Genomic DNA, 16,791 nt, shown 5'->3' with positions numbered 1-16,791 from the left:
TCATGGCCGTGTGCACATCCGTGTCCTGAAAAGGCTTTCGCAGGCGTGCACACGTGGCTGCGTCTTTGTGCGTGGGGGTGTGCATGGACACGTGCGTGTACGAGGATGCGGGTGCAGGGGTGTGTGCGGCTGTGCAAAGCACACCTCAGCCCTCTGAGCACCTGGAGACAGCTGGGGCCAGTGGCTGTGGGGACAGGACCCTGGGCACAGGGACACCCCGCGCCCTTGCAGGGGGCACCCCCTGAAATGGCACCCAGTCAGCATCCACAGTGCCCCTGGCATTGCTCCAAGCACCCACAGTGCCCCACAGCACCTCACCCAGCACCCACAGTGCCCCACGTGGTCCCGCTCTGCCCCCTGCCCCAGGCAGTGCCCATGGGAGCACAGGGTAAAGCCCGGGGCGGGGGGGTCTGGGCAGGGGGCCGGGGGCCTTGCCATGATGCCCGGGCTGTCTGCCAAGGCTCATCCGTCCCTGCCGGGCACCACAAAGGCCGGCTTTTGTGCTCGCCCTGTGGCTCCTTGGCCCACGGCCAGCGCCGGGGACGGCTGGCAGGGGTGGGAGCCCCCACACTCCATAAAACCCCCAGGACCGGGACACTTCGTGCCCAGCCCTCGGCATGGAGAGCCAGCGCCTGTCCTCCTACGGCCGCCGCTTCGGCTCGGCCGCCTCGGTGCGCCGGGGGCTCCCCGCCAGCCCCCCGGGCCGGCCCCGCATCCTCAGCGCGCAGCCGGGGCTCCGCTGGGCCGCCCGCCCCGGGCCGGGCAGGATGGACTTCTCACTGGCCGAGGCGCTCAATGCGGAGTTCAGGGAGACACGCACCAACGAGAAGGTGGAGATGATGGAGCTCAACGACCGCTTCGCCAGCTACATCGAGAAGGTTCGGCTCCTGGAGCAGCAGAACAAGATGCTGGTGCTGGAGCTGAACCAGGCGCGGGACCAGGAGCCCTCGCGCCTGGCCGACGTCTACCAGGAGGAGCTGCGCGACCTGCGGCGCCACGTGGAGCAGCTGGCCACCGCCAAGGCCCGTGCGGAGATCGAGAGGGACAACCTGGCCGAGGACCTCGGAAACCTTCGGCAAAAGTAAGGTGCTGCCCTGCTTGGGGTTGTCCTGGGGACCAGGGCAGTGACTGGGATCGAGGTGGCCACCAGGATCAGGGTGGTGATGGGGACCTGGGGGCCACCAGGACCACGGTGCCCACTGGGGCAGGTATCAGGGTGGCCACCAGGACCAGGGTGGCTACTGGGATGGTGAGCAGAGTTGTCCGGGGGACCAGGATGGTAACTGGAACCATGATGGTGACAAGGACCAGGGTGTCCCCAGGAGTCAGGGTGGCCACCAGGACCAGGGGCACCCTGGGGACCAGGCAGTAATGTGGACCAGGGTGACACCAGGAGGGGATCAGGCTGGTGACAGGGCTGAGAACAGTGACTCTGGGGGACACGGGCTGAGCTGGGGGCTGGCAGGGCTCTGGGCACAGGCAGTAGGGATGAGGTCGCAGGGCATGTGCTGGGGGTGCAGGGCAGGATGGCCGTGTGTGGGGAGCACGTGTGGCACAGGGGGAAACGTGAGGGACACGTGTGTGGTGTGGGGGACATGGGGACGGGGCAGGAGGACAGCAGGGTGGGTGCAGGCAGCACCACAGGGCTGCATGGACCCAAAGGGGGGGTGCATCCATGGGGCTGAGCTGCGAGCAGCCACTGCGAGTAACGAGTAATGGTGCCCAACGAGTAATGGTGCCCAACGAGTAACGGTGCCCAATGAGTAACAGTGCCCAGCAAGTAACGGTGCCCAGCAAGTAACGGTGCCTCTCTGCGACACTGCAGGCTGCAGGAGGAGGTGACCCTGCGGCTGGAGGCTGAGAGCACCCTGGCTGCGTACAGGCAGGTGAGGGTGGGGGCCGGATCCTGTCCACGTGCTGCCAGCCCCGGGGCACGAGCGGGGCCGGGCTCAGCACCCCCCAGCACCGGGGCTCCTGGTGGGACTGGGCAGGGCTGGGCTGGGGACAAGTGGGGCTGAGGGGTGGGGGGGGCGCAGTGCCCTGAGCCCACCCTGGGGCCGTTCCCTCCTGTTCTGTTCCTTGTGGTGGCAGGACGTCGATGCCGCTGCCCTGGCTCGCCTCGACCTGGAGCGCCGCGTGGGGTCCCTGCAGGACGAGCTGGCCTTCCTCAGGAAGGTGCACGAGGAGGTAACGCCACTGCCACCACTGCCACCACTGCCACGCCGTGGGGGAACCAGGGGTGGGGAGTGGGCTCTGCACTGACCCCCGGTGCCCCGCAGGAGCTGCGGGAGCTGCAGGAGCAGCTGGCCCGGCACCGGGTGCATGTCGAGGTGGACGCCAGCAAGCCGGACCTGACGGCCGCCCTGCGCGACATCCGCACCCAGTACGAGGCCATGGCTGCCAGCAACATGCAGGAGACCGAGGAGTGGTACAAGTCCAAGGTGCGGGGTGGGACCTGGCTGCCGGGCGGGTGCCAGACCCCTCCCAGGATGTCACCTTTGTGGGGAGGGGGTCAGCCTCTCCTGGAGCTGGGTGGCTCTGTGAGGTGGTGGTACCAGGGGGTGGGCATCCCTGCTGTCCCTGTTCATGTCCCGTGTCCTGGTTTGGGCCCCAGGGGAGCAGGGACATGTCCCCATTGGTGAGTCACAGTCCCTAGAGGTGTTCGCAGTGATGGGTCCCAGGGGCACTTTCTCATAGGAGCAGGGATGTGTCCGCAGTGACATCCCACACCACCACCACCATCCCTCCCTCTTGCAAGAGCAGGGACATGTCCCCTGTAACACCTCCCATCAGGGATGCATCCCACGTCCACCATCCCATCACCCCAACGGATCAGTGACATGCCTCCACCAGGTGCCATCAGGAGCGTGCCCAACACCCGCTGTCACATCATCCTGTGGTAGCAGGGAAATGTCCCCAGCGGCACACGGCATGGGGGACATGCCCCACGTGCACTGTCCCACCATCCTGCAGGAGCAGGAACATTCCCCTTTCTCCCGTGTCACTGTGACCACGTCCCTCCTGTGGGAGCAGGGACAGGTCCCCTGGCATGTGCCACTGGGGCCGTGTCCCTCCTGTGGAGCAGAGCAGGGTCATGTCCCTGTGCCACGTGCCACAAGGACGCTGTCCCTGCCCCATGCTCCTGCCCCATGGCACGTCCCCCCCAGTTCACAGACCTGACGGACGCGGCCGCCCGGCATGCGGAGGCCCTGCGCGCGGCCAAGCAGGAGGCCAACGAGTACCGGCGCCAGCTCCAGGCCCTCACCTGCGACCTGGAGGCCCTGCGGGGTTCGGTAGGTGCCATCCAGGTGGGAGGGCACAAGGGGGGACATGGCAGCGGGCAGGGGCCACCACCACGGGGATGCTTGAGGGCACCGCGTCCCCTCGCGGCCCCCCAGAACGAGTCCCTGGAGAGGCAGCTGCGGGAGCTGGAGGATCGCTACGCGCTGGAGACCGCCGGCTACCAGGACACGGTGGTGCGGCTGGAGGAGGACATCCGCAGCCTCAAGGAGGAGATGGCACGGCACCTGCAGGAGTACCAGGACCTGCTCAACGTCAAGCTGGCCCTTGACATCGAGATCGCCACGTACCGCAAGCTGCTGGAGGGCGAGGAGAGCAGGTGATGGCAGAGCGGGGCCTCATCCTGCCCCGAACCATCCCCACGTCCTCCTGGTCCCTCTGGGGGTGGGCAGCAGCCCCCAGCCCTCCTGTCCTGGGTAGACGGGAGCTGCTGTGTGGGGCGGTGGGGACCTGGTGCTCTCCCCGACGCCCTCGTCACTCCCGCAGGATCACCATCCCCGTGCAGACCTTCTCCAACCTGCAGATCCGAGGTGGGCAGGATGGTGGTGCTGTGAGTGGGGTCTGAGGGCCGGGAGGGCCTGGGGGCTCTGTGGGAGGAGGCTCATCCTGGCCAGCCCTGCCCCATCCAGAAGGAGCGGGACGTTTTCCTCTGAATCCCAAGGAACGAGGACTCCAGGGTCCTGTCCCTGGCACCAACCTCCTGCCAGGTCCCTGTGCCATGGGGGTCCCCCAGGATGGAGGGGAGGAGTGTGCCATGGCTGCGTCCCCAAGGCCAACCATGTCCCCCATGCCAACTGTACCCCCAGGGTCAACCTTGTCGCCAAGGCCAACCACATCCCAAAGCTATCCACATCCCAAAGCCCAAACGTATTGCCAAGACCAATCCTGTCCCCAGTGCCAGCTGTGTCCCCAAGGCCAACCACATCCTGAAGCCAGTCACGTCCCCAGTGCCAACCATGTCCCCAGGCCCATCCGTGTCCTTGAGGCCCATCACATCCCCAGGGCTGCTCACTGCCATGGACTGGGGTTTTCCAGCCCAACATGTTCCCTTTGGGCCCCTCCACTTGTGCACGGGTGGAGGGGCCACGCACGGGACACTGGGTCACTGCCGTGTCCCGCCCATGTCCCCCAGAGACCAGCCTGGACACCAAATCCCTGTCAGAAGCTCACCTGAAGAGGACCATCGTGGTCAAAACTGTGGAGACCAGAGATGGAGAGGTGGGAAGTCCTCATCCATGCCTCCCACGCTGCTTCCCCTCCATCCCCACCTGCCCGGAGGGTGTCCCCAAAGGGGGACACTCGTCATGCAGGTGGGGCCACCATCCCTCAGCCTCACAAGCAGCCTGGGCAGGGAGCCGGGCATCCTGGTGCCCTGCCAGCATGGTGTAAGCTGCCTCCAGACCATGGTGGAGCTGAGCCTGGCAGCTCTTAGAGAGAACTGTGTCCCCATCCCTGTCCCCAAGGTCGTTCAGAGCCCAGAAAGTCTCAGGAGGGGAGGAGGGCCCGAGCTGCGGTGACGGTCCCTCTCCCTCTGCTTCCAGGTGATCAAGGAGTCCAAGCAGGAGCACAAAGAGGTGGCGTAGGGCGGGCGAGCCGCAGCAGCCACGCTTGTAGCTGTAGCCCCGTAGGTGCTGTCCGATGCTGCGAGGAACCCCGGTGACCGGGCAGGAGCTGCGGGATGAGGTGGGGATGCTCCAGGGGGCACCTTCCTCCTGCCCACCCTCGCCTCTCCCACCGCCCCGGGACCCCCTGGTTGGGGCCGGGCAACGTGGGGAGCGGACGGGAGACACGGGGGGAGGCAAGCGGTTCTGGGCAGAGCCTGTTCCCACAGCACGGCAGAGCTGGCATTTTGGGGGCTATGCCAAGCATGTGCCCTGGGTCTCTGGCTTGCCGATGTCTGTCAATGAAGTCCATCCCATTTCGATCTCTGCATGCCAGTTGGAAAAGTGCAAAGAGCCTCTCTCCCTTCATCCCACCCCACTGCCCACTCTCTGGTCCAGGAGGCTGCCCTGAATCTGCCCCCTGTGTCTGGGCCCTGAGCATCCCACGGGGGCTGGAGGGAGCAAGGTACTGGCTGGCCAGGGGCGTTTCCCATCACTGAGCTTTGGGTGGGCTTAGCCAAGAGACACGGGCAGGAGGAAGAGGAGGATGGAGCCGTGCACGGAGGCAGGGTGCTGCTGGGATGATATGAAGGGTGATGGGAGTGGGGATAACGAAGGGTGCATGGGGGCATGGGGGGTTGTGGGGCTGGAGCAGCGATGGGCACAGCAGGCTGGGTGGCCTCATTCGCTTTTCCAGGTCACAGAGCCATGGGGCTGTCCGAGCCCCGAGTGGGTACCCCCACCAAGGTGCCCTCATCACCACGGTGGAGGGAACAGTCCAGAGGGGCTTGTGGCAAGAGGGGACCCATGGCCGTGTGCTTGGCCCCTTGCCTGGGGGATTCCCATGCAGTTGAAAGTGGAGAGGAGAGGAGTGAGGACAGAGGGAGGCAGAGGGAGGAGGAGAAGTAAGCGGAAGAGAAGAAGGGGAGGAGGAGGGTGTTGGAGTACCCATGGGTGCTCTTGGAGCAGGAGCTTCCTCCCGTGACCCAGGAGTGCTGGGGCAGCCCTCCCTGTCCTGCGTGTCCCAACCAGTTGGTGGTACAAGTCCCACCACTGCGGCGAGCCAGGGCTGCCCAGGTCAAGCCTGGACAGGAGCCGTGCAGGAGCCCGAGCCCAGCTCCTGCATGAGAGGGGCTTGGCAGAAATCTCCTGTCCCGGGGCTCCAAATAGCCTTGGCCCCACATGCATCCTCCCTTGCTTCCCCTGCCCAAACCAGCGCATGTCACCCAGCTGGGGCCATCACCCAGCTCACCCGCAGCCCCCGTCCCCAACCTTTGATTTAGCCGCTACCAGGAGCAAAACCTGCGCCACTGCCACCTAACATAGGAGCAACCACCTACCTGCACTTCTCGTACCCCATAAACCCGTAGGGATGAGCACACGGATGCCACTCAGTTGCCATCCCCCCCACCCCCTTTGTCCCTTGTGTCTCCCTGCTCTGTGAAACATTAACGCCCTAATGTCTGCGGCAGCACAAGATGAGAAATAAAGCTTACATAAGTGCTACTTCGATGGTTGTGCCTGCAAGCTGCCTCTCCGTGCCGGCCCCTGCCCCAGTCGCAGGACAAGCTGCCAGTGCCATGGGTTATTTGGGATTAGCCAGGACAGAGGGGCCCTTTGGGAGCCCAAACCCACTGCTGGCAGCTTCCTTGTGGGGGACAAAGGCTCAGTCCTGAACCCCAGGACATGGCCAACACATTTGGCCATTTGTGTGTGGTTTGAACACCCACAAGGGCTTGTGGCGTGGTGCAGGAATAACCCCAAAGCCAGCAGTGTGGCAGGAGAGATCCCCTTCCCTAGAGGGAGGGAGGGGAAGCACAGACCTGTTCTGGGGGTCTTCAGCCCCAAACCGAGCCCCTTCCCTGCATGAAGGCTGCTGCTCCAGGGAGCCCTGGGTGTCAGCTGCATCTCTCAGGACCAGTGGTTAATTCCTAACGACCTCGTGAAGGGCCGGTGAGGATGGGTTGTGCTGGCAAGCAGCAGAAAAAGCTGTGGGTGAGTGGGGATTATAGGGGGCATTGGGAATTTGGGAGCCCCAGCCTGGCCCAGGGTGGAAGGATATGGCCAGCGCATGGAGGCTGGATATAGCCACCGGAGAGGGTGCCACGAGACCCTGCACACCGGGAAAGCAGCCCAGGGTCTGAGCACTGCGGGACCCTCAGTGCTGCCTGGCCACCCGGACAGCTGGCTTCTCCAGGGAAAGCTGAAGCCCCCAGGTCACCTCCTTGGGAAAAGGACCAGAGATGAGCCCAGCGGAGAAGTCATGCTCCACGCTGAGGAGCAAGAAAGAGGCCACCTAAACCCTGCGGAGATGCCATCCTCTTTGGAGGACATCTTTTGCAACACATAAATAACAACTAATAAAAAGCCAAATATCTCACAGATCCATGCTGAGCTGGGCAAGTTCAAACACCAAACCACCACCACTGCCAAAACACAAACAGGAAAATTTCTAAAGATATCCACTGTTTTCATTTGGAGGGTTTTTTTTTCCTTCAAAAATATGTTTCAACTCAAATTTGTAAAGACAGGTTTGCTCCAGCTAAGGATCTCAAACAAACACTGGATGTTTTGAAATGTTGGCAGTCGAAGTTTTCAGCAATTAAAAGAACTAAAAAAAAAAAAGAAAAAAGAAAAAAAAAAGAAAAAAAGAAAAGCCAGAATTAATTGGAGTAAAACAGTTTGGTGGATTACAGTGGACTCTTAGAAAAACAGTCCTAATAAATCACTGACATGGTCTGAGAACTCTGTAGTGCTTGGCGAGAAAATACAGCAACACCTCCAAGTATTTATTCAAAAAGGATTATATTGTGCTTAAAAGCCTACCGCAAACCCGCATAAGGGGCCAGGAACAGCCCGTGGTGGTGTGAAATCCCCTCTGTGCCACCAGGCCATACCGCCCAGCAGCTCAGGGACTTTTCCATCTCAGTCCTCACCGCTGCGCTCTTGACCCAAAATAGAGGATGAGTGGGAGCTGGCAGCATTTCAATCCCATTTATTTCTAATGGTCAAAACATTATAAATTTCTCATGAAATAATGGAAAATAGGTGTAGGAGTGACCTGCTGGGGCTGCATGGGGACTCTATGTCCTCGTGGGACACCTGAACACCTGCCGGCAGCAGCGGCACACGTGGATGCCAAGGAAGATGGCGCTGATGAGGACGTAGCTCATGCTGATGGCCTTGACGGCGTAGATCGTCTCGGGATCGTCGAGCGTCCGCCTGCGCTGGCGCTGGTGGCCCACGCTGAGCCGGAAGCCAGCCACCAGCTGGCCCTCCCGCCAGCAGAAGTAGGTGCCTCTGTCGCTGAGCTGGACCCGCTGGATGTGCAGGTGGTTTCCATGGTCGATGAAGACCCGCATGCTCTGGTTGACACCCACGAGGAAGTGGGAGCGGTAGAGCCGGACAGAGTCCTTATCCCAGGCCACAGCGTGCTCGGGCCGGGCTCCCGGGCAGGCGATGATCAGATTTCTTCCTACTGGATGCTTGTGGAACTGCGTGGGAACGTGGGGCAGCCAGGGCTTCTGGCCCAGCTTGTAAATTACGTTGGAGATGGCCTGCACCCCTTCCTGGGGGTCCTGCTCCTTCACGCAGGGGGCCAGGCAGCTTCTGATGGCCACCTCGGGCCTCCAGCGGCGGCCGCGGCGCTGGAGCCGCGTGGAGACAGCCCTGGAGCCGCAGGAGGTGACGTTGGGCAGGGCGGTGCGGTAGCGGGGGTGCAGCTTAGGGCTCTGCATGTAGCAGAGTCCGATCCGCCGCTGCTCGCCCCTCACACCGCAGCGGTCGCATTTGGTCCAGTCCCAGAAGGTGGTGAAGAGGCTGAAGAGCTTCCCTGTGTAGTCATCCTGGACTTGCTCACCTCTGTCCACAAAAGCAACTGTGATGTGCTTGGTTGGCTGCACGTCCACGTCGTAGCCATAGAAGAAGTCCCCTTTCTTAGTGCCGCACAGGTAGAGGCCCGAGTCCGTCACCTGGGCCCGGAAGACAATGAGACTGAACATTCGGATGCTGAAACGCTTCAGCACGTTGCTGCCCACGTGGATATGGCCTGAGTCAACAACCACATTGCCAGCAAAGTCTGTCAGGACCGTGGTTTCCTTGCTTGCCGTGGTCTTCTGGAAGTACCAGACGACGTTAGAGACCTCCTCGGGCTTGCAGTTGCAAGGGAGCTCGAAGGTCATGTCGGCCAAGTAAGCGGCGTTGTCAAACATCAGGAAAGCGGGACAAGCCATTCGCTTGAAGATATCTTCTTTCTCCTCAATCGCAAAAGAGTGCAGCACATCTACCATGCAGAGGAGCAGTACAGCTCTTGGCAGCCTGGTCTCCATCACGCCCAGCAGCCTCTGCCGTCAGCAGAGCGAACCCAGCCACCACGTCCTTGGTGTGGTGCGGGGTTGGTGGTGTTGGCACCAGGGCACACACACCAGCTCGCTCAGCAGGGATGGGGCTTGTAAGAGACTTCGGAAGGTGGACGCCCAGCCTGTGGCTGACAGCAGGGATCAAATAGCAGTTGAAATCTCTCATCCCAGCGTAACAGCTGCTGCATGCATCTGTTGTTGCAGCAGAGAACGTTTGTCCTGCCCTGCGGCAGCCTGTCCCTGTCTGGGACGTGGCCTGTCCCTGTCCCCGTGCGTCCAGGATCTGGACTCTAGAATGTTTCCAGCTGCTCTAGAGCGCATCGTGCCACTGGGCAACAAGCAGGGATCACTTGTGTAGCATGGCTGCAGAGACAAAATGGAACGGTCTGAAGAAGGGAACCGCTGCTGTTTTCTTGAAGGAAGTAAACATTAAGGATTGCACCGACTCTTCTGTGTGCAGTGATCATGTGGAAGAACCTCCCGATATCAGCTGACCTCTGTAGCCCAGAACCAGAGGTGACAAACATGGTATGTAGATTTCTGTATCCTCCCTGTTGGCTGTCCAAATGTGTGTGCTGAAGACCCACCACACAGGCAATGTTTGAGACTCCCCCTCTTGGAGTGATCAAGGGAGGCTTTTCATTCACATCCTCCTTGCCTTGGCTGATGCTGGAACCAACCCTGGAGGCTTAAAAGCATCACTCCTATGGTAAAAGTGAGTAATTTGCTCCCCACTGACTCTGGCCAGACCTTCAGCTCAGGTTCTGGCACTTCCTGATCGGATCATGACTGCTTGGGAAACTGATTCCAGCCAGTCCAACAGCCCTTCCTCTTGCTGACATTCACACAATCAATCCTTCAAGGAGGAGCTCAGTGCTTGTGCATTTCATTTCTCCTGAGTATTCTCACCAAACAACAGGGATTTTGCTTTTCCCCAAGTGGTGGGGGTGCAGCAGGCTGCTCCCATCCTTCACATAGGATGTGAGTGCAAGCCCTGAGCCACAGGACTGCTGAGAGCACTGGGGTGTTCCCACCACAGCTGAAACTGCAGCTAGTGCAGGCTGTCATACCGGGGCCATTCCTAAATCAACATCCTGCATCCTGACCACAGGATCCTCCAGGATCTTCCATTTCATTTGAGATATCAGTGCTTGGTTTTCTGTTAGCCATCAGGTTTGCAAGTGTTGTGCAGCGGCAACAGGAATGGCACCACCAGCAGATTGCAGGGACAGACATGTCCACATGGTTGGTGCCACAAAGAATGTTAGGAGCTTAGTGGTTTCTACAGAGAAGGTGGGAGAGGGTGAGTTGTAGTCAGCCAGGGGTGACTCTGCTTTTTTCTCCTCTATCTGGGTTTTCAAACAAAATTGACATGGCAGTTTCTGAGCTGAATTCAAGGGAACCCGAGCAGTGTAACATGCACTGGGCTCCTCAGCACCCTTGGGAGAAGCTTGAGGATCTTCCCAGCTGAGAAATAAAAGAGAAGTTGATGGGTAGGTGCTGAGCTGTACAATATGAGAGTCTTCCTGAAGCCTGCAGCCTGAACAGAAAAGCCAGTCAGTTGGGACACAATATTTGGCAGCACTGGAGAGTCTCTTTGTTGGACTGATGCTTGTCAGTTTCCTTTAAATTTAAATTTATGTAAATTTTAGGCAAACCATATAGTTTCCAAGATGATAGGACAATATCTTAAGAGATTTACCCCATGGCCTACTTAAAATAGCTGTTGGATCAGCCCCAGATATACCACCTCGCACAGTATTTCCATTCCCATCAGCCTAATTTCAGTGGCTGCATGGTTAAGCATGAAGTGCCACTGATTACATTTCTTAAATCCTGAGTGACAATGGACAGAGACGGAAAAAGGAAGGAACTACTTGCATTTTGGCTTCTCCTTCATAAATGCCTGCTTAATTTTTCTTTCTCTTGTTTGCTCTTCCCATCTAAGAGATTCTCACAGAATTGTCCTGTGAGGACACTCTGCCCCAGAGACCACAATGTGCACAGAGTTCTCTCTGTAACTAACCTTTATTTGGCAGAACTATTGCTCTGGGTGGCTCCCAGGTACAGGGAAATGTACAGCAACACTCCAGAAGTATCTGAATTATCCTTAACCATCTCACACAGTATCTAATGCCAAAGCCAAGCTGTAAGCCTCTTTTCCACTCTGCTTCTGCATGACCCTGGTGCTTCTTGTCCTTCAGCTGACTTGGTAACATTTCATCAGCTCCATCATTATCCTTTCTTCAGCTTCCTTTTGCAAGCTGGTGTCTGTGAGGTGGGCTTCCCTCTCTGCTTTGCAGCTGGCTGGGCCACTAAGGTGGCCAGGGGTCCAATAATCCCTGCTCATGCTCTGCAGCTTCCTAAACAAATCCCTGGTGCTCTCCTTCTCCAACTCACTCAGAAGATCCATGTTTAACCCAAAGCGCTTGGTGCCAGAAAGGCTCTGTAAAATCTGAAGGACAGCATCTCTGTCTTCATGACAGATGTTCTCTGCCAGCACAGCAAGGAATTCACCCAGGAGGCCAAAACCCAAGTCAGCCTGAAAGATTCTGCCCAAGGCCTTCCCTTTGAGTTTAAGCAAAAGCTGGTATTTTTCTTTTCCGCTTTTTAAGCATCTGCGCCAATCTCGGTAAAATTCGGCAGAGGTTCCAGGCAGTTGATCCAGCTCCTAAAGGAAAAAAATAATTGTCAAGTTCCTTCTCTTTTGTTCCCACTTGAAGATTTTTATTCCCCCCTCATCAGTCTGTGGGTATGTCTGACAGATGCTTTTAATACAGGCTTTGATAGCACCAAGGGCTCCATAAAGCTTGTGAGGTAGCAAAACATGCAGAAAGATGAAGAAATACCAGGTTCATCAAGCCCAAAAGAAACCAGAGAACTTAAGAGGAAAATAAAGGAAGAATAGGTGAGACCTGAAACACAGTGTAGATGAACACAGACCATCAGTGAGTAATCCAAGCCCTAACCAGAACCAAACACACTAAACACTCTCCTGGAACTGCGGTAGTTCAGCAAAAGCCTGTCTCCGTCTCAAGCATCAAGAGGCAAATCAAACAGGTGAGCAGATAAAAGATAAGGGGCATAAACCCCATAAAATACACTGATGACTCTAACATACTGTCTTGTAACACACTGCATTCGTACAAGCAGTATGTTAGTGTGACTAGAAGAGAGAGCCAAGCTCAATGTGGCATCTCAGATAAAAGGAAATCCTGTTTTATACAATATGTGATTGAACTGCTGAACTCATCACTGCTGACTTAACCGACGCACAGGCTGAAGAAGGATAAAAATGTTTAGGCTTTTATACAGATAGTGAGAACAAGGCACAGCAACATCAGGCTGTGTCTAAACACAAAATGCAGAAGCCCTGGAGATCTGAGCCCAAGCACTAATGGGATTAGGAACAGAGTTTGCTCTGGGGAGATCTCTGCTCACTCCAAGCAAATACAAAGCTGCCTAGAAGAGCTGCAAAAGGATGTCATAATAAACAGGCAAATGAAATTCACTGTCAAAAAATTCATGCAATGCTTGTGAGAAACATCCATGCAAAACATCTCTGGCTAGGGAAATGTCCAGTGACAGACTCCACTGTAGCTCCCATCAAGCAGGTGAGTCTCTGTCATCGTGTCACTGGGCTAGCAGGAGTCACCACAGATACTCTTTTGAAGACATCAGCTCGTTCTCAGCAGCAGTCAAAATGGCAAAGCCGATATTGGGAGCTAATAGGAAAGCAACTGAAAATAAAACAGAATGATTGTTTTGTATCTCTATAAATCCAGTGGGTGCCTGAGCCTTGGATGCTGACTGCAGTTGGGCCCCTCTTATGCGTAAGAGATAACCCAGCACAAGAGAAGAGAAGGGAAACAAAGGCAATGGAAGTATAAAACGCCTTCCATACCAGAAGACATTCAACTGACCAGGACTCTCCAGCCTGAGAAAAGTCTGCTGCAGGGGGCAGGAAAGACGTCAGTCAGATCATAAATGGCCTGGATATAAAAGGCTTTGTCACCGTTTCCCATAACCGAAGAACAAAGGGGAGCACCCAATGAACTCATCAGGCAGCAGGTTTAGAACGAAATAGCACTTTTCTGTATCATGCATAATTAAACCGTGGGGTGAAAAAGAATTGGCTACGTTCACAGAAGATGCGTTATCTGCATCTATTAAACGTGATGATCCAGATGCACAGCCTGGCTCTCAGGCTCTAAACTGCAGCCAGCTGGAGGAGTGCGGTCAGGGGAGGGCACTCTTCCCCAAGAATCTGTTACTGGCCACCGGCAGAGGCAGGGTGTTGGGAGCCCTGGTCCGACACTGTGCAGCTGGTCCTAGATTCCCACAGGGTTGAAGCAGACTTCCCTTGAAGCAGCTGGTGCAAGCCCTTAGCAGCCACAAAGCAGGGGCCAAGGCTGAGCCCTGCAGTTATCTATTTCAGTGTTCCTGGGGATTTTGAGGGCTTGCTCACATGCAGAAATAATTCTGAGTAATTCTTGTGCTTTAAAATAATACTCACATTATTTTGGAGTAATTTTTAGATGTGGACGAAGTCCCAGAAGCGTCTCCCTTACCTGGGGTATCTCCACGTCACCGGCTTGCTGGCCCTTCGTGTGGCCTGCACAAGGGTTCCACAGCACGTTTCTCTTGTTCCCCATTTTGTCCTTTTTCTCTAGAGGCTTCAGGTGTGATGCCAGCACGATGTTCCTGCAGGCAACAGGAAGGGGACAGAAGACCAGAAACTTTGAGGCTGCACTCCTGCACAGTGCCTCCTGCAAGGCAGACCATTTCCGAGCTTGCGCCACACACAGCAAACAAGACCAGTGTTCACTTCAGGTCAGGAAGCATCAGAGAGGGATCAGAGGAAAAGAAAAGGCAGCACGTGGGACACTTGGCAGGCACATCCTCCTCACACGCTCCCTATTAACCCAGCCATCAGGCCCGACGAGGCAGGAATTGCCCCGTAGGCTGGGCAGCTGTTGAGCACCGTGGTTCCTGCCCGACATGGGCAGGGCGCTGCCAGTTCCACCCAGCAGCTCCTGCCAGAGCCAGGGCCCAAGGAACTGGCAGGACACTCCTTTCTCCTGCTTTTTTCTTATGGTACTCTAAAGCTTTGTGACTTTGGGACCCCCACAGGGAAGACCCTACATTCTTAAAGGCCCTAAGGATTGTTTTGCAGCTTGGACAGGTACGTGTTTGTGGATTCATTTGAACTCAGCATCTTATTACGCTGATGCCTACGACTACCTACAGCAGCCAGGACTCAGTGGCTCACTTCGTTCTTCTCATCCCATGGGATGAACATCTGAGCCCACAGCCCTCCCAGCAGCCAGCGGGAGATCTTTGAAGGGCTCCAGGTCCCTGCTGCTACACCGGCAGCCTTCGCTGGTGAAGACACTGCACCCACAGCGAGGAGCTGCTCTGCCACCTCCCTCGGATGGCTTCTAGCTGCTAACGCTACAGTTGCACTGCAGATTTTCTGTACTGAGCAGGAGTGTGATCTTTGATCGTGCTCTAGCAGCTACACCGACAAAACTGCAGCAGGGAATCCTTTTACAGGGACTGGGGAGAGAGCAATAGGAGAAAATGCCATAAATGCCATTTTAAACTCTTTCCCTTTCACAGATCCGATAGCGTGACCAAATTCCGGCAGGATGAGGCCGTGAATGCAATTTGCTCCACTCCTGGATAAGCCTGGCCAGAGCCCTGGATCTGTCTGCAGATCTTTCTGCATATGTCAAGGAATGGGGACTTGTGCAAGGAGGGCATTAGGAGCACTGCTCCTCCAGGGCGCATCCCCACCATCCCTGGATCATAAATCTGTTCCCAAACCGCCTCGGACAAGGCGATGACAGGTTTGGGAGCAAGAATGTGCCGAGCTGGGTGCGTGGGGATGCGCACCGCCCTGTCCTTCCACACCACCACCACCGACTGGGGCTGGAGGAGTGGGAGGGGAGGACGGGAGGTCAGGATGGGCTGCACTGCACCAGGGAAAGCATCGCAGCGGGGTAAACCCAACGCCTTTGGGTGGCTGGTTTTCCACAGGCTGTGGCCAGTGCCTTCGACTCGGCACAACACGCTGGTGACAGCGAGTTGGCAAGGGAGTTCCAGGTTGGGACAGCTGAGATCTTAGCAGGCAGAAGTTAAGCTGCCAATCTTTTCAGCCAACTTTAAACAAGACCAGTTCGGTCAGATCAGCGCTTTGTGTCATGGGGCCAGAGTCTTCAAGCACCCTGGGAACCCTGAAGTCAGGTTTACTGCACCATCAAGGTCATGGCCACCCAGGGCATAAAGCGCAAACAGGTTGCTCGGGAGCGAAGGGTGCCTCTTGGAGCCTTTTGGAACAAGGTGTGAGCTCAGAAGCAGCTGGGTGACCCCATCAGCGTGTGGTGAGTTTACATCTGTATTGCAAGAGGTCTAAAAATTCACCACCATCCCCTGGGGGCTGCATCAGCACCATGTCCAGTGCACCAAGCACCAAGCGGAGCCTCTGCGGTGCTGAGAGAGTCGTAAGACGACCCCCTCAGTGCCAAGGCCAGGGACTGCAGCCGACGGCACTAACGAATCTCCACAGGGTACAGAGCAATTCAAATCCTCCCTCAAGGTGTCCTGGGGACGGCGGCGCACAGGGCCAGCCCTCGGCCAGACCTGAACTCCTCGTAGGAGGCGACCCCCTGGCGCATGGCGCGGAACTTGGCGCTGTCCTCCCTCGCATGCTTCTCATCGGCCGCCAGCGCCGCCCGCAGCTCCTCGTGCAGCGCGCCCAGGTCGAGGGCTCCGTCCGCCTCCATCGCCCTGCGGCTCCCGGCCCGGGGCTGTGCCGTAACACGGCACCCAGAGGGGGCAGGGAGCTCCTGTCGCGACAGGCACGACTGAACGGTCTCAGCACGTGGCCAGCTGTGGGGGCAATGACTCCTGTTGCCGCAGCCTGGCCGAGCACCTCGATGGCAACAAAGATCCCTGTTACTATCGCAATAGCGCCCTGCCAGGCTCGTGGCTGGCCCCAGAGACCCCACTCCTCTCACGACAGCCCCATGAGGCCACGCACACGGGGACCCCACCCCTCTTGCGACAACCATGCAGGGAGGCACGCACAGCCACCCACACTCCTGTCGTGATAATCCTGCCAGGCTGCACACCCCAGCTCTCTCACTCCTGTCGCGACAGCCTCATTGGGCACTACACCCCGCCACTCTGCTACCCTCCTGTCGCGACAGCCCCGCCGGGCTGCGCACCCCACCACCCTCACTCCTGTCGCGATAGCCTCGTTGGGCACTGCACCCCGGCACCCTCACTCCTGTCACGACAGCCCCGCCGCCCCGGCCGCGCTCGCTCCCGTTGCCATAGCGCCCGGCCGCGTGGCGCCAGGCCCCGGCGGGGCTGCCCGGGCCGCGCCTGACAGAACCGGGCCCGGCCCCCCCCGGTACCCCTCGGTGCCCCCCGGTACCCCCCGGTACCCCCGGGCTCGCCTCTCCTCGCGCGGCCCGGCGCTGCCCGCGGGACCCCCCCGGCACCGGGCTCGGCCTGGGCCGGTC

General features: G+C 58.0%; 4 protein-coding genes across 6 annotated transcripts in view; 2 read left to right on the top strand and 2 right to left on the bottom strand.

The window, feature by feature from the left end:
• KIF18B (kinesin family member 18B) overlaps positions 1-3,355 on the top strand; it is a 16,962-nt gene extending 13,607 nt beyond the window's left edge. Inside the window, exon 17 of the transcript XR_004756285.1 lies at positions 3,345-3,355. The gene's annotated coding sequence lies outside the window, so the exon portion shown is untranslated. The remainder of the gene's footprint in view (positions 1-3,344) is intronic.
• GFAP (glial fibrillary acidic protein) lies at positions 588-6,411 on the top strand. Its single transcript, XM_035347520.1, has 9 exons — positions 588-1,081; positions 1,826-1,886; positions 2,092-2,187; positions 2,280-2,441; positions 3,168-3,293; positions 3,399-3,619; positions 3,787-3,830; positions 4,433-4,518; positions 4,842-6,411. The coding sequence occupies exons 1-9, from the start codon at positions 618-620 to the stop codon at positions 4,881-4,883; spliced, it is 1,302 nt and encodes a 433-aa protein (XP_035203411.1). The 5' UTR covers positions 588-617; the 3' UTR covers positions 4,884-6,411.
• A 1,044-nt stretch (positions 6,412-7,455) lies between these two features.
• Positions 7,456-11,135, bottom strand: FAM187A (family with sequence similarity 187 member A). The gene has a single exon (XM_035347521.1). The coding sequence runs from the start codon at positions 9,227-9,229 to the stop codon at positions 7,985-7,987; it is 1,245 nt and encodes a 414-aa protein (XP_035203412.1). The 5' UTR covers positions 9,230-11,135; the 3' UTR covers positions 7,456-7,984.
• Positions 11,136-11,270: 135 nt separating this feature from the next.
• On the bottom strand, positions 11,271-16,643 carry CCDC103 (coiled-coil domain containing 103). 3 transcript variants are annotated; one of them, XM_035347533.1, is made up of 4 exons: positions 16,538-16,643; positions 15,905-16,196; positions 13,831-13,963; positions 11,271-11,930 (listed from the first exon to the last, which is right to left on the bottom strand). In XM_035347533.1, the coding sequence occupies exons 2-4, from the start codon at positions 16,045-16,047 to the stop codon at positions 11,460-11,462; spliced, it is 747 nt and encodes a 248-aa protein (XP_035203424.1). In that variant the 5' UTR covers positions 16,048-16,196; positions 16,538-16,643; the 3' UTR covers positions 11,271-11,459. The 3 variants fall into 3 exon arrangements, with proteins under 3 accessions (XP_035203424.1, XP_035203423.1, XP_035203425.1); XM_035347532.1 differs by lacking the exon at positions 16,538-16,643 and having other exon boundaries at positions 15,905-16,450; XM_035347534.1 differs by lacking the exons at positions 15,905-16,196; positions 16,538-16,643 and adding an exon at positions 14,089-15,852 and having other exon boundaries at positions 13,831-14,048.
• Between the last annotated feature and the right edge of the window lie 148 nt (positions 16,644-16,791).

This window comes from Oxyura jamaicensis, chromosome 27, assembly GCF_011077185.1.
Source record: "Oxyura jamaicensis isolate SHBP4307 breed ruddy duck chromosome 27, BPBGC_Ojam_1.0, whole genome shotgun sequence".
In the NCBI taxonomy this organism is placed as follows: domain Eukaryota; kingdom Metazoa; phylum Chordata; class Aves; order Anseriformes; family Anatidae; genus Oxyura; species Oxyura jamaicensis.
This window is presented reverse-complemented; position numbering and strand designations above follow the sequence as displayed.